This window comes from Epinephelus moara, chromosome 12 (assembly GCF_006386435.1).
Source record: "Epinephelus moara isolate mb chromosome 12, YSFRI_EMoa_1.0, whole genome shotgun sequence".
Taxonomy (NCBI): Eukaryota; Metazoa; Chordata; class Actinopteri; order Perciformes; family Serranidae; genus Epinephelus; species Epinephelus moara.
This window is the reverse complement of record NC_065517.1, coordinates 29533643-29548908: the sequence shown is the minus strand read 5'-3', so window position 1 is coordinate 29548908 and position 15266 is coordinate 29533643. Positions and strand designations below refer to the sequence as shown.

Genomic DNA, 15266 nt, shown 5'->3' with positions numbered 1-15266 from the left:
TAAACAGATATATACATAAATACTGACTAAGAACCTTTCTTGAAATATATGGTTAATTAAATAAAGTATTTTTAAGGCATCAAAGCTGACTGTAATTTCTTCAGATGCATTTCCCAAAGGCCCAGACACACCAAACGCACAAAGCACTAGTGCCGACAAAAGATGACTCGCGTTGCCTGTGTTTCGCCTAGGGCTGCCCCCTAGTAATCAACCAAACATGAGTCGACCAGGTTATTAGTTGGCAAGATTTCACTGGTCCCTTACTCACAGCAAAACAAAACAAACAACAACAAAAAAACACAAGCAAACGTGAAACTCTATTAGAAGCTGCACCTCTTCAAAATAAATTTGAGAAGGTGAAACTCATCTTCATTGGTCGACTACAAACATGACGTATCATCTGAAACATGGAAGTAGCTACATGCCCATTAGCCCACAGTGTCATTAACAGGCGGCTCGCTCAGTGTGTGGCGTGCACTTGTAGATAAAATATAGGCCTATATTAATGAAGGTTCATTAGTACGGTTTTGTATTTCTCTGTAATGTAGCACAGTGTTAACAATGTTACTGATACTATTCTTTCTCACACCTTCAACTCAAACCATTGTGTTGCCCCGCCCAAAATATATCATTTAAAAATTACATTAATATCGTGAACATGCCAGCGACTAGTCGACTAATGGCCCTAAATGACGACTATTGCTCGACTAGGAAAATTCTTAGTCGGGGGCAGCCCTAGTCTCACCAAAAAAGTTTCACTTGAACACACCACAAAGACTACAACCAACAGCCAACCAGCACGTACGCTCTGCCCATGCATGAGAGGAAATAAGTCTCCACACCAGCAGGCAGTGGTACTCTGTATTCATAAATCAAAAAAGGAAACCAAAAGACCAACACGGTGGATTAAAGACACTGGTAAGCCATTTTGCAACAAAGTGTGTCTATCGTACACTGGTAAACAATAACACAATAATTGAGAACTGTTCAAAGGCTTGAAAGAATTTGTTTACCTAATATAACAAGTTTGTTTCGATCTCACTCCCTCTTGACTTTAATCATTTGTTTGCTTCTCTCACTTTTGTTTCTCTCCTCATGCACCGAGCTGTGCCAGTCAGAGTGATTTCATTCACCGACGGGCTCTGCCGTCTCCGACACCAATTCAACATGCTGAATCAGCCGAAAAATAGCCGCCAAGGGCTGACTAGTGCCAACGGTGTGGGACACATTACTAAAACTAGGGTGACAGATGCTCACAGACGGCTGACCATCAGCTTGGTGTGTCAGGGCCCTCAGGTGCCAGGCTATAAACTCAGTGCAGACTGAAACCACAGTTGGTGAAAAACAGCAAAGCCACAACCGTTGACATCCTGTGCCTTGAGCAAAAAGTGACTTTCACTGCTGACTTCTCTCACAACACATCAAGACTACCTTAATCTCCACCTCATTTCGTCTCATCTCACCAACAAGTGTTTGAACTGTGAACTGGATTCAATCAAACTCTTCAGTTGCAAATTTCAATTTCCAATCAAAACAGCTTCTCCTTGCTAATGCAGACGCCAAAAAAATACAGAAAACAAAGACCACATGGCGAATCTTTAATTTTTCTCTGAGACGCTGCTTGTTTGTTTTGACAGACAGACAAGGAGTTATCACTGGATACTCCTCCGCAAAACCAACATTTGGAATCAGCAAATATCTTCTTGCCATCATGTTTGGAGCCAATCTCACAGCGTAGATCTATTTTTCATGTCAGATGCCTCATTAAGTGTTGGGAACGATACCAAACCACATAAATAACAAAGCAATACTTAAGTTATGCCCTCAGGAAGAGATAGATATCTTTAAAGTTTGCCCAAATACAGGCTCGCTTACAGAACGGGGCTTTTAAACTGCACAAGAATCTTGTTTTTTCACCGTGTACCACAAGTCTATTTATCTTTATTCTTTTTTTTAGAGAGATAATGACCCAAAAAAGCATGACGCAGAAACTTTTCCACCGCAGAATCTACTGACGATAACTCATGGACACAGATTGTTAAAGGCTGGTGAAATATTGTGATTAAAAACAATCAGCAGCTGCTACCACTTCCTAAATAAACCATTATATGACATTAAGACGATGGATCATCTTTCCTTTTTTCAGTTTGTCACAAAATCTGCAGATGTTTTCTATTATTTTGTATGGGGGGAAAAATGTCCTGTACTAGTTGTACCAACTCTAAGGACTGTTATTTACTTGCTGACAATCATACTTGTTCCTGCATTTACTAAGAAATATCAGCTTCCAACAGCCTGTGTGGGATGACAGGAAGTATGCTCTGTATGCTTGGGTGTCAAGGCACAAACTGTCAGTGCTTTAATCTTCCCCTTCTGTTTCAATGAATATTTATAGTCAACATGGTGGGTCATCTGTCCAAACAAACACAAAAGAAGTCTTAAAGACTCCTGACCACAGTGTTGCATACAGTTGCACATGCCATTACTGACAAAACCAATCAATAGTAAAACAAAGTACGAACCAAAACTTCTGGAGGGGGAAAAGGAAGGCTGAAGAATTTGGAGGAAGGCCAACGAATTAACTGAAAGATGTGTATGTCGGCAGTATCCAGGCAGGAAGGAAGAATGAGTATGCAGAATATCTTGGCGCTGTTTGATAACACAAAAAATAACCCTACATTTTTGGGGGACTGTCAGCAGTTCAACTCGGGGACAGGGGCAACAATGTAAACACTGTGATCTATTACTCTGTTATGCACACATTTCTTCATGCCAGCTCCAAACCAAAAATTTATTTAAATACTGTAGATTTTGATCCCGGTCGGATCATCTTGAGGCCAGAAACATTTTGACTTGATGAGGATCCATCTGGGAACCAAACGCTGTCTATTTAAAGAAGCAGTTCACTGCTGGCTGGAAAGATGGTCTTTTCACAGGGGTTCAAACACATTTTCCTGGATAAAATACCAAACTTTTCCATGACTTTCCAAGGACCCATAATAAAGAATCGGTCCACTGTTGTAAAACATATCAGATTCAGACCCTACTTAAACATGATTTCAGCTGGCTGGTTACAGGAAGGGCGAGGCGAACTCTAGGAGGAAATGACAAAACTTATGCGACAGAAAAAAAACAGTGACAGAAAATGAATTTGTCACTATGTTCCATTACATGGGAGGTTATCGACAGAAGGTTACTGTAATAATTTCATTATATACAACAAAATTCCATGACTTTTCCAAAACTTTCAATTATTCTGACATATTCCTAGGACTGGGCAATATGACCTCGAATCAATATCACAATAAATTGAATATTTTACCACGATTAGGATTAATTAACTTTTCAAGCTGGTGTATTTTTTTAATGAAAGAGTGTGTATCTTATCTTTGTGATTTTAAAAGATTTGAAGGAAACACACAGATGAACTGTATTGCTCATCTGCTGGTCAAGTTGCTCAGTTAGCTAGGCGTTTGACTACTCCTCCTTGTTGCTTCCAGACCGCGGACTGGACGGGGCAGAGTCACTTGACTACACATGCAGTTGTACGTTTTTAGGGTGGACAGTACATGAACACACAAAGTGGAGAAAGTATTAACAGAATTAAAAACAAAAAAGAAAATTACCAACATGGGCAAGATTACACCAGTGAGAGGTTATGAAGGTCGATATCGATTAATTTTCAATTCATTGCTCAGCCCTACGAATACCATGACTTTTCCAGGCCTGGAATGTGATTATGAAATTCCATGACTGTTTTAGGTTTTCCATAACCATGAGAACCCTGTTTCCACAAAACGGGACAGTCTATGCAAAAAAAGGACGTAAATACTTTTGAAATTGGTGCTACATGATCGGAGAGGACTGAGACATTTGCTTTTGCTCAAAAGGTAGAAAACCCACAACGACGAGAATACACTGTGCCACACCAGACCAATAAATCCTCCCGCTGGTGGCTGACATAATGCTAGCTGCCTATCCAAAAACAATATGTTGGCCAGCTGTACAGCTAAGGATCATCCATGCATCCATTTTCAAACTTATCCTCTTGCGGGGTACACCCTCGACAGGTCACCAGACTATCACAGGGCTGACACATAGAGACAGACAACCATTCACACTCACATTCATACCTACGGCCAATTTAGAGTCACCAATTAACCTGCATGTCTTTGGACTGTGGGAGGAAGCCGGAGTACCCGGAGAAAACCCACGCTGACACGGGAAGAACAAGCAAACTCTGAACACTGGGTTCAAATCCCCCACCCTGGGCTTGCTGTGACGCGACAATGCTAATATCGCAGCCACTTGCAAATTTTACCAGCATTTGTCTCCTGGCCAGAGCATGTGAGCGGAGCGGAGCGGGGAGCGGCAGGATTTTGTGTTGAGCGAGGAGCGGCTATTTTTTTTTTTTTAAAAAGGTGGAGCGGAGCCTTATCTCTCGCTCCAATTTCGCTCTGGTCGCTCATGCCCCACCCAGAATGCATCTTTGCACCTGCATGTCACCTGTCTTTCATGTTCCTCAAAACATTTTGGGCAAGAAATAAAAAAACGGTGACAAAATCTTGGTTTATATTTGATCAGCACTGCTTAGTTTTGCAATTTTTATCTATATTTGGTCTGCTCTCTCACAATCTGCTGCTATACTGTGTCCATGGTGGTGGACGTACAAAAATGAGGAAGTACAATCTGTATTTCGAGCAACAGCCAAACAGTCAGCAAAAATCAGCTGGATGGTGTGGGTTTTTTTCTGGTAAATGAGCAGAGAGATTATGGGTGCTGGCAAGATGGAGGGAAGATTAACATAGTTATTTACACATACGCTACTTTATTATGACATAAAGCTGGTTGAAAATCTGCAAAGTATCCCTTTAGATACATTTGTAGCTTGGAGTCAGTGTGTAGGCATTAGTCTTAGCCCTGCACCTACATGTGATCTGTGCACGCTACTCCCTTTCACATAGTATGAGTAGGATGAATAGATTTCAGTCTGTGAAATTTTGAGGTAGGTGCTTATTTGAACATATTTTATGAATCATCTCTGCGTCTCTAAGTTTAAACATACTGCTTTCTGGCAGATGCAGGATGATGAGGGCATGCTGTTGAATATGATTTCCATAGTTTGCAATACTATAAACAGAGACAGATGAACTCCATCATCGCAGTCCTGACCTGTTCCTCTACCAAAGCAAATGAGTCACCATCACTTACAGTAGCACCAGTCTTTCTCTTCTACACACCCACAAACACTCGAAAACATACTGTAAAGGCACACCATGAGAACCAGAGAGGAAGATACAAGTCTAACAGACAACAGGAAGTGTGAGGACTCAAAAATAAAAGATATGTCTGTGCTTGCACCACATTTAAAAAAAAAAACTGCAGCCCTTGTTATTCTGTAAAGGCCGTGTGCAAACTCTGCAGATTCTGTGGCTTACTGGTTCCAAGGTACACACATCCCATCTCTCAGCATTATAATCAAGCAAAGTCCCTTCCTGTGGGCTGGTTACAGGAAGGTCACAATGACAGTCACAGGACTGCCAGCTGAGAGGTGAAAAACGGTCGCTTTAAAGTTGCCACTGCAGTACGGAGTAAAAAAATGTGCTCAGACAGGTAGAAACGAGCCAGAGATGGCACCTGAAATGCTCAATTTAGAAACCTATCGACTTTCAACAGCAAGAGTAGGTGTTTGCAGAACAAAGTGGATGAAAAATAAGCGATCTAAATCATATTACTGCACGTACAGTATGATACCACTGCTTCCACAGAGAAAGTATGTTCATATTGTCTTGAGGCAGCAGGGACACTGAACGCACTGACATGTTCAATACTAATGACCTTATTCCAGGATTTTTTCCCCTCTTTGGAGCACATGGAGTCAAGATGGAAAATAGTCATTCGCAGGTGTGTGACATTAAGAGCAGCCAGTGTGATGTCACATGGAAATCAGATGTTGCAGATGTTATTTCAAAGCATCTGGTGAATATCAGAGTGGCTGCATTTTTTTATAAAACATGACACAAAAACAGCTTTTCAATGAAAACTATGGCCCTAATATTGTAAAAGGTTATTTGTTGCTGTGGTGTTAGTTCACATCATTTCCATAACTGACAGGAAATACACTTGAACCCAAGCTGTTCCCTAGCAACGTAATGACTTGTGTTCATGGATAGGTCTGGTTTAAAGGATTGTTAATAGACGCACATTCACACCAGTGCTGTTATGTGAAGTAGTAGGCAACACGAGGGAAAAGGAGGAAATATTTTGAGTTGTCAGCAGTTCTTTTAGACAATACAGCCTCTGCCCCACATTAGCACACTGTATCCTGACTGTGTCTGCGACTGGTGTTACTGGTTTATGAGGAAAACGGTGTAGACCAAGCACAAAAGCTGGAAATGTGGAGCTTCACTTCTGCAGTCCTTGACCAGCCCCCATGAATTATTCTCTGAACACTACAGAGCATGTCTGCCAATGTATCAAGGTAACACAAGGCGAAGCACCTGTCAAACACAGCGGCAATTCAAAGTGCTTTAGACAAGGTATAAAGTAGGGCTGGGCAACATCATGGAGGAAATATCACAATATTTTTGATCAGATACCACCATAGCAATGTTGCGACAATATTGTTGGGTTACTATTGGGGCTTTCACAAAATTTACACAATGAGATTTTTGATGAATCATTATCAGCAGCAGTGTGGACATGACTAAGCAGGTAACTAGAGACAACTAGATAACAGCTAGTACGGCCTGTTGAGTTCAGATAATACATCACTTTACTGTAATGCAGCCTTTAAAACCAGAAAGACACAACACTTACGATATTACAATATCCAAAATCTAAGACGAAGACATCAAGTCTCACATCACAGCATCAATACAATATCGATATAACGCCCAGCTCGAGTATAAAACAACATTAAAGACAACAAGACAAGGATGAAAAGGAAATAAAACACAGTTAGTCAATGGGAACCTGCTGTACAACAACCAAAGTGAGATGATGGAGCCACAAATTATCGTTGCTCTTGATGTGCTTTCAAGACTGCTATACTTCAGACTGATATATTTAGCCGCTAGTTGGACGACTTTAATCTTGGCTGCATTTTTTCTCTAAATATCAAGGAGGCTTGTGATATCATGTTGGCCAATCTCAGGGAGGATTTAAGTGCTGACTCAAAAACCTGTAGAATAAAAGGAACTCTGTTGTGGTTGAGGTGATGAATCAGAGATTAGGGCCACACTCAGATTTCTTCAGGTGGCTAATGACAACAAATCAACTGGCGCCAACTTAAAGGGTAACTTTGGTGTGTTTTTGAATGCTACTTTAACATGTTTTGTGTCTAAGTGACTAATGGGAAAGGTAGTTTTTGAAATTGGTCCAGTACTGAGTTAGGCTGCTGCAGTCGTGAAAACAGGCTGCAGTGTAATCACTTGGGGCATTTGTGCACGTGAATTCACGTCCACTCTAAGTGCTTGTTTTTGCCACTGATGGGCTCAGATTGTCAGACAACATTACGGAAAGGATCGCAACAGAGATAAACCTGTTTGTTGAAGAGTAAGATCCTATTTATTTCACCAGAAACAGCCCTGAAATTGCCAGCCAAACCCACCAGACTCCATTTAAATAAACAGTAATTTAAGCCTGTATAGAGCCAGCATATTTTCACATCTAACTGGGTGAATTAAGGATTTATTTAAACTAAACCAGAGTTGCAAATGGTTGTAACAGTGGAGAGACAAAGCAAGATGGCTTTTGTGAGTGTTATTTTGTTTCTGTCGACTTTGAATTTAGTGTGTTTTACTATGATAAAACCGCTGCTTTTTTAAATGGAGTCTGGGAGGTTTTAGTGACAATGATTTTGAGGCTGTTTCTGCTTGAACAAAAAGGATCTTACTCTTTTACAAAAAGGTCTATCTGTGTAGGGATCCTCTCCATAATGTTGTTAAACACTTATAACAACATTCTGAGCCTGTCAGTGTCAAAAACAAGCACTTTTAGTGGGCGTAAATGAATGGTGCATGATTGCGCAAAGTGGCAAAACTGCAGCTTGTTTCAGCTGCTGGCTGAAACATTCTCACTCAGTATTGGACCAATTTAAGAAATAGTTGTACCCATTAGTCACTTAGACACAAAACCATGGGAAAATAGGGTCCAGATTTATTTAAAAAAATTAAGCTACCCTTTAAGACACACAATAATGCAACATTTTGGTGCCACACTGCAGCATTTACTAAATGTTTAATGCCAGATATGATGTTGCTTTCAAAGGCCTGACAGAATCACAGTCTCTCTAGGCATGTTTTCATGGTCAAATAGACTTTTACTCAACTTCCTCATGCTTTACTTCCCTAAATCAAGTTCATCCGCTTGCTAGACTGCGTCCAAATGAAAGACAGTGACTGCATATGTGAGACAAATTGGGATTTTGTAGTCTAACTGAAGGTACAGCTGGTTTTTTTTTTTTTAATTGCATTAGGCCTTTTTTGATGCATCACTGTTGATGCTATCAGATAATTTCTAAGAGTAAACATAGGAACTCGTGCTGCATTGACATTAGCCCGACCTGTGGCCAGCTGAGGCCAGCCTTTAACACAGGCTAACTGAAAGCGTGTGAAACAAAAACACAAATTGATCATGCTCACCACATAGGTTGATCCATTTTCTCCCGAACGAACCTCCGTTTCGGGTATGGAAAAATGCATTTTGGCTCGAAACACACAGCCTGCTGCCTGTCGACAAGTCCTTCAACGCCAGCACAGCCTACGATGGAGAAGAAGACACCACAGTTTGCCCACAAAGTCCACTGCAGTGACTGTCGGCGGTGACTACAGAGGAGGAGGAGGCTCTCACACGGTTTATCCACTGGTTTGTAAGTCCGGGGAAAGCGGTGCCAGGCTGGAGGAGACTGCTGACGACTTTATTATCTGGCCAACAACTCATGTACCCACTAGCATTCGCATAAAACTTCTCCCACGTCAGTGTCAAACTTTTCTCACTGCCGTTCCCGCAGCAGCCATGTTGCAAGTGTTAAGTAATTACACCTTCACTAGTGGCGTTAAAATATCCTTTCCAGCCACTTTTAACCAAGTCGTGATAACTTAAAACCACCTACTGTGATGTTTGAGTTTCAACGTGTACAGGTGACTGTGTTCATTAGCGAAACCAAGATGAAGTTTCGGGATAAAAGGTGCAGTTGCTTCCTGCGAACCCCACAGCGTCGCAGAGCCGTTGGCAAACGTTTCGAAATATGAGGGGAGACAGTTGCACTTTTGGTGGTTTGGTTTGTATTTTTCCTGTCTCCTACATTCGCTGAAGAAAAATCGACACAGCGACGGAGATAACTCATAGATAAAATGTGGTAGAAACGGCAGAGAAAGGCAGATGTACCAGGGCCGTCAAGCCATTCTGTGTTCTGTGTATCTAGTGGCCCATCAAGAGGCATTGCAACAATCCAGCCGGGCTGAACCATCTCGTGTGTAGCCGGGGGGTGGTCCACTCTGCGCGGGTACGAAATAACAAAACACTGGCACAATTTCCGCCACACATTTTAACCCTTAACACGTAATAGTGTTTCATTATTTCATAAATGTGCTACAGTCATGTTTTGTTCTACATTTTAAGCTTTAAAAAATCGTCGAAGTTGAGGTCCCCACTTTAGTTGGTGCAACCCAAACTGACAGTGAAAGCGCAGTCAAAATTCATTACAGTCAGTCAGAAAAAAAGCGATTGCATTTTGTCAACAATTTTAGAAATTTAACGGGACAAAACTCTTAACGTTACAACCTACTTAGATTAATTCGTTGCACATTAATTAAAAAAATAAAAAATGCTCATTTTTTTAATGTATGAAGAATGTATGCGTTGCAATAAAACATTAAATTAATCCAAACACTTTCTAATTAGCTGCAAAATCAAATATTCAGACATATTATCCATTTTTCTGCACAAATAAAAAAAAAAACGCTAGATGTTACTGGATGCATTCACGTGCTGCTGTTTGTTCTATTGACTACGTAAGCAGATAATGTCACAATAAATGCTCCAAATTGAGTGTATGCACAATTGCAGCGCAACAATCAAGACTTGTGGATCTAGTTGGACCAGTTTCCTGTCACATGTCCGCTACAGTAGGATCATATGACCTCAGTCGATGAAAATGAAAGCTGGGTGCAGCCAGCTGAAACCTGTGGTGCTTATTTTGATCTTTAATTCGTGTTTTTACGCAAGTTATCAACTGACTGGGCTGCAGGTAAGACTTGGGTTTGATAATGTAACAGCTGTAGTCTGAACCAGGATGTGTAAATATCCACATATTGTTGGAAAAACAGAGTGTTTTGGTGGATGTGTAGCAGCTGTCGGTGCCAGCGAGGATGATTGGGATTATTGTTGTTTACATCCTGTTTTTTCCTTTGTGATATTTTGTATTAACAGGTATGTGAGCTGTGCAGTGGTGCGGTCCTGAATGGGTCCGCAGTGGGCATGTTTTGCTCCTCATCTGCTGGTCGGATAGACGGGCGATGCTGCTTGAGAAATAACAACACAGGCGACCCTGAACACATCATTGGGTAGGACTTCAATGCCGCCTTCAGGGTCTACCAGAAATATAGTTAAATTAAATTTAATTACGCCACGAGATAAATGGTCTGTGGATAACATTATGTGGTAAAAATTAAGAAATACTGTGCAGAACACCAGTAAACTAAACCAAAATAAAATGAAATAAAATAAAATAAAATAAAAAAGTTACTATGCAAAAAAAGTAAATAAGCCTAAATATATATGTTTAAAAAACGAAAAAGTGTTTTATTCAAGTTTTATTGTTCTTATTTCTATTTTTCTGTGATTTTAGTTTACATATTCCTTGTTTGTACTTGTTTATTTTTGTTTATATGACAATTAGGAGGGTAATCTTAGATTTTTGGGGGCAAACTGATCAATATCAGAGTCAGTGATGGAAAAAGTATTCAGATTTTTTTTAACTAAGTAATTCTAACTGCTGTAGTTTATGTTGTCTTTTGTCCAGTGAATTTTATCCTTTTATTTGTTTCAAAACCTCTTGCCAAAGGACTGCAGTTGAGTATTAGCCAGCTGGATAACACTGGCACATTTACATAAATGTTGATTAATGTGGGTTGTCCTTATAAATAAAATAAAGTAATAAAATTACAGTTTACAAATACCATGTTACAAGTAAACATCCTGCATTCAAATTCTTATAAAATTAAAAGTACATTTCAGAATTATATTATATTAGTGGATATATATTTATAAGTGGTTTAGTGTGTTCATCATTTTAATGTTGCAGCTGGTAAACGTGGAACTCATTTTAGATACTCTCTAAATTGCTGGGTGTTTAATCTGTAACAACATATACTTTATTATTTGATTATATTTTGTATTATTAATCTTTAATTAGGAATCTGTAAAGTAACTGAAGCTGTCAGACAAATATTGTGAAGTAAAAAATACAGTATGTGCCTCAGAGATGTGGTAGAGTTAAATTTTAAAGTCGCATAAAATGGAAAGAATTTGAATAAATGTACTTAGTTACATTCCACCACTAATGAGAGCAGAGACACAGAAGTTGAACCTTATATGGCAACCAAAGGAAGGTCATTAGAACGTTTTCAGTGGTCTTATTTTGCAAAACTACATATTGCCATTACTATTTCAGAGTGCACCTGTGGTCTGGACAATCTTTTTATGACCTGTGCTCCTTTTGATAGAAGCTTAGAGGGAGAATTGAAAGACATACTGATGGATTAAGCAAACTTTCAAAGACTAAAACCAATGACAACACAAACGCCTCTGCAACTTTTAAAAGTAAGAGCTGCATAATGATGAGTTTGTTTTGTTAATGTTTCAACAAAGTTTTTTGTGTGTGTCAGGTTGGATCTGTCCAATTGTTCACTAACTCACATGGAGGATCTTCAGGGAGCATCAACAGCACTAATAATGTACGTACAGTTACTACAGTTTCAGTTACCTTTTTACACAACATACAGTATACAGGCAATATTACACAAGACCCTGTGTGGACACCTCCTTAGTGACTGTGAGGTTATTTTTAAGGCAAAGAAGAAAACATATGGTACATTTACAAGTGTCGTAAACATCTGCACTGCAGCGCTAAGGAGACGTACGTGGATGATTCCTCAGAATGTTGTTTGTGTTTATAAGATCAGGAGATAGGAGAATTTATATTCATAGCAGCAAATAAAGACTCATCTCAACTACTACTCAGAAACAGAAATAAATAAGAGTTTAATCAGATTAATCCCACATAAGTACATAATTAGAGAACTTAAAATATAAGGACTGTATGAACACGTCTTATTCATTATGTTTTATTAGTATTAATACCGAACATTTGCCTTTGCATTTAAAAGTGTTTTTACTTTATAACTTTTACTTTGCAGAGACCTCTCACGCAATCCCATAGTGAACATCAGTGACACAGCTTTTCAAGGATTCATTGAGTTAAATTACACGTAAGTACTCTGTTAAAAAATTGAACTATAACAGCTAATTATGAGTTTTATATTTTTGTAACTCTGTCTTTGTGCGTCTATAGGATTTTGCCACAAGACATATTTTGTCCAGGGGGCAACACTTCTTGGGAAATGGTGGAGGTCAAAGATGGAAACCGTCTTTGTGAAGGCCAGAAAAATATGTGCAACCAGACTGGACAGCTGTGTAAGTTCTCATCTGATACTCTTATACCGTGACACATAAAATATAAAACTGGAGTAGCCTTCTGGTAACACATGACAACTGTTCATCTCATGATTATTAACAATCCTCAGCCCTTACCTGCCCGGAGAACTCCCTCTGCGGCCCCTACGGCCCCGGCTTCTTTGAGTGCAGCTGTGTTGACAGCTACCATGGATACAAGTGTCTTCGAGAGGTCAGTTCTGCAAGAAGCTTGATTTTAATTATTCGCATTATGTACTTAAAGGAATACCTCAACCCCCCAAATAACCATTTGATTATCAATTATGAGACATTATTGGATGAATTGAAGTCATAGGGGTCCACGTTTAACAGCAGCAAAACTATATCAAAACATCTGTTTACAAACTCTCACAAAACTCCTGCAGTATAATCCAGGTCTCATTTATCCAGTCGTATGCTCAGTATTTCTCAAACACTCGCAAAAATGAAACTTATTTATGTTCTCTTCAAAGCCAGACTCCAGTGACAAAAACAGTAATTTTACCTTGCACAACACAGGAGCTCCTGGTCTACCACTGCCTCGATTTGTAGTTTGTGTTACGCCTCCTTACCACTTACGTATGTATACGGAGACGATGGGAATCTCCATGATATCCGATGTGCCTGTGAAACTCCTCCCCTCTGTCCCTCTGTCCAGAATTTGCCTCAAGTACGTAAAAAAATTAACTTTTGCGGTGGATTTTGGAGAGATTGTATGAGTGTATTAGCTTAGCTAGCAGGCTGCTAACTTGCTAACAGGCTACTTTCATCAATTCAGTGTCTGTTGATCGTCAAGTGAGTTTGTACAATTAAAAAGCTACATGCCACATACCTGACAGGTCCTGCTTCTGTCTCGTTAATGTTCCAAGCACATTTTCCAAACTACTCGATGACGAAAATAGGACTAAATTAGCATCTCCCCCACAGCCATTGGTAGTTTCTATCAGGTTTCTATCCATCCGTAAAGAAATGCACTTCCTTGCGTTGGACACTAGAGGCATCATTTGTACATTTACAGATCTACGGACACCAGTTACATACGTAAGTGGAAACAAGGCATTATTGTGTGACTGGGCTAAGTCGGAAATAACCCTTTAGAGGAACAGTGTGTAAGATTAAGAGGATTTAGGGACACCTAGTGGTGAGGATTGCAGGTTGCAACCAGCTGAAACTTCTCCTGGTTAGAAATGCTGTAGTGTTCATTGTTCAGGAGGTTTTTACGGGGAGCTGAATTAGTTAAGTTAACAAAAACATAACGATTCTTGTTTTCGGGTGATTATACACTGAAGAAAACATTCTTATTATTTTACAGTATGATCCATTTCTGCCAATATATCCCCCTAGATCTCACACACTGAACCTTTACAACGCCAAAATCACACAATACCATAAACTAACTGATCAAGGCAGTGGTAGACCAGCAGCTCCTGTGTGCAGTGAGGTAAAATTACTGTTTTTGTCAATGGAGTCTGGCTTTGAAGAGAGCAAAGATAATTTTAATTTTCCCAGTTAAGTGATATATACAAATGGTCATTATGGAGGTGAAGTTTTTCTCTTACATTGTTGCATTTGAAACTTCTGATTATTTAAAGTTATGTATTTATTTTCATTGTAAACAGGGGGAGTTCCCAGCTCTCCAGGTGTTTGGGCCTCTTGGAGCATCAACAGTTGTGATCTCTGTCCTGCTGTGGGTCACCCAGAGACGTAAGGCCAAATCACTCTGAGGCTGAACTGCACTCGACTCCTTTATCTGCAGTAATTTACTGACCTGAAACTGAAAGGGAAAATGCTGATGCAAAGTCTGAGGTGACTTCAGGCTTCTTTTAAACATTATATTTTATTTTACTTTTGTGTTGAAGCATTATTTTATCTTGGGGAATTTTATAAACTGGCATTGACTTTTTTTCCTACATCATCAGTACAATTTTTAGAGAGTAAATTCATTTGAAACACGTTGCTCCATATTTTAAATTGTTTTAAATTTTTAGCGATAATATCACTGTCATCACTTTAATTGTATTTTAAATGCAGTTGTCTGACACAAGACGCTAATGAAGAATCTGTGTTGTGTAAATTCTTAGGATTCGCTCGCTGTTAACGGTGCCAAACATGCACTGAATCTGTACATGAGTTTACACGGTGAAACTACTGTTCATGTCCTGATGCACATTTTAGTAAACTTGTAGAATTTGGCTAATTGTTTACTGCATGTTGAACATGTACTTCACTCAGAGCAAAAACAAGTCAGGTTCACTCTATGATTTGTGACATGAACCATCTATATTAAGTTATATTTTAAAATGCAAGACAATGACTTTAACTAGCACAGTATGTTATTTAGTTGTCACTTGCCTTTATGCTGTTACCACATCTTGTATGTTTTCGACTCCGAAATGAAAACATGTTGTGTGCCTGCTGTTGGGTTACACTGAACTCATCTGATAAAATGTTGATTAGTCACATGTGGAAAAAGTTTTATCTTGATGGGTGAGTTGTTTTATGTTTCTTCCTGGTGGGATTCATGGTTCTAATAAAATATTTTAAAAGTA

General features: G+C 39.4%; 2 protein-coding genes across 4 annotated transcripts in view; one reads left to right on the top strand and one right to left on the bottom strand.

Moving 5' to 3' along the window:
• snx17 (sorting nexin 17) overlaps positions 1 to 9920 on the bottom strand; it is a 45184-nt gene extending 35264 nt beyond the window's left edge. The window contains exons 1-2 of one of the 2 annotated variants that reach the window (XM_050058580.1): positions 8856 to 9920; positions 8646 to 8763 (exon numbers count right to left, since the gene is read on the bottom strand). In XM_050058580.1, coding sequence (XP_049914537.1) covers positions 8646 to 8705 — 60 coding nt within the window. In that variant the 5' untranslated portion in view covers positions 8706 to 8763; positions 8856 to 9920. Of the gene's footprint in view, positions 1 to 8645 lie in introns of both variants that reach the window. The other variant, XM_050058579.1, reaches the window with a different exon arrangement.
• Positions 9921 to 10101: 181 nt separating this feature from the next.
• Positions 10102 to 15266, top strand: atraid (all-trans retinoic acid-induced differentiation factor). 2 transcript variants are annotated; one of them, XM_050058583.1, is made up of 7 exons: positions 10102 to 10252; positions 10435 to 10568; positions 11892 to 11960; positions 12423 to 12494; positions 12578 to 12699; positions 12810 to 12910; positions 14337 to 15266. In XM_050058583.1, exons 1-7 carry the CDS (start codon positions 10154 to 10156, stop codon positions 14439 to 14441), a joined length of 702 nt encoding a protein of 233 aa, XP_049914540.1. In that variant the 5' UTR covers positions 10102 to 10153; the 3' UTR covers positions 14442 to 15266. The 2 variants fall into 2 exon arrangements, with proteins under 2 accessions (XP_049914540.1, XP_049914538.1); XM_050058581.1 differs by having other exon boundaries at positions 10121 to 10252; positions 10432 to 10568.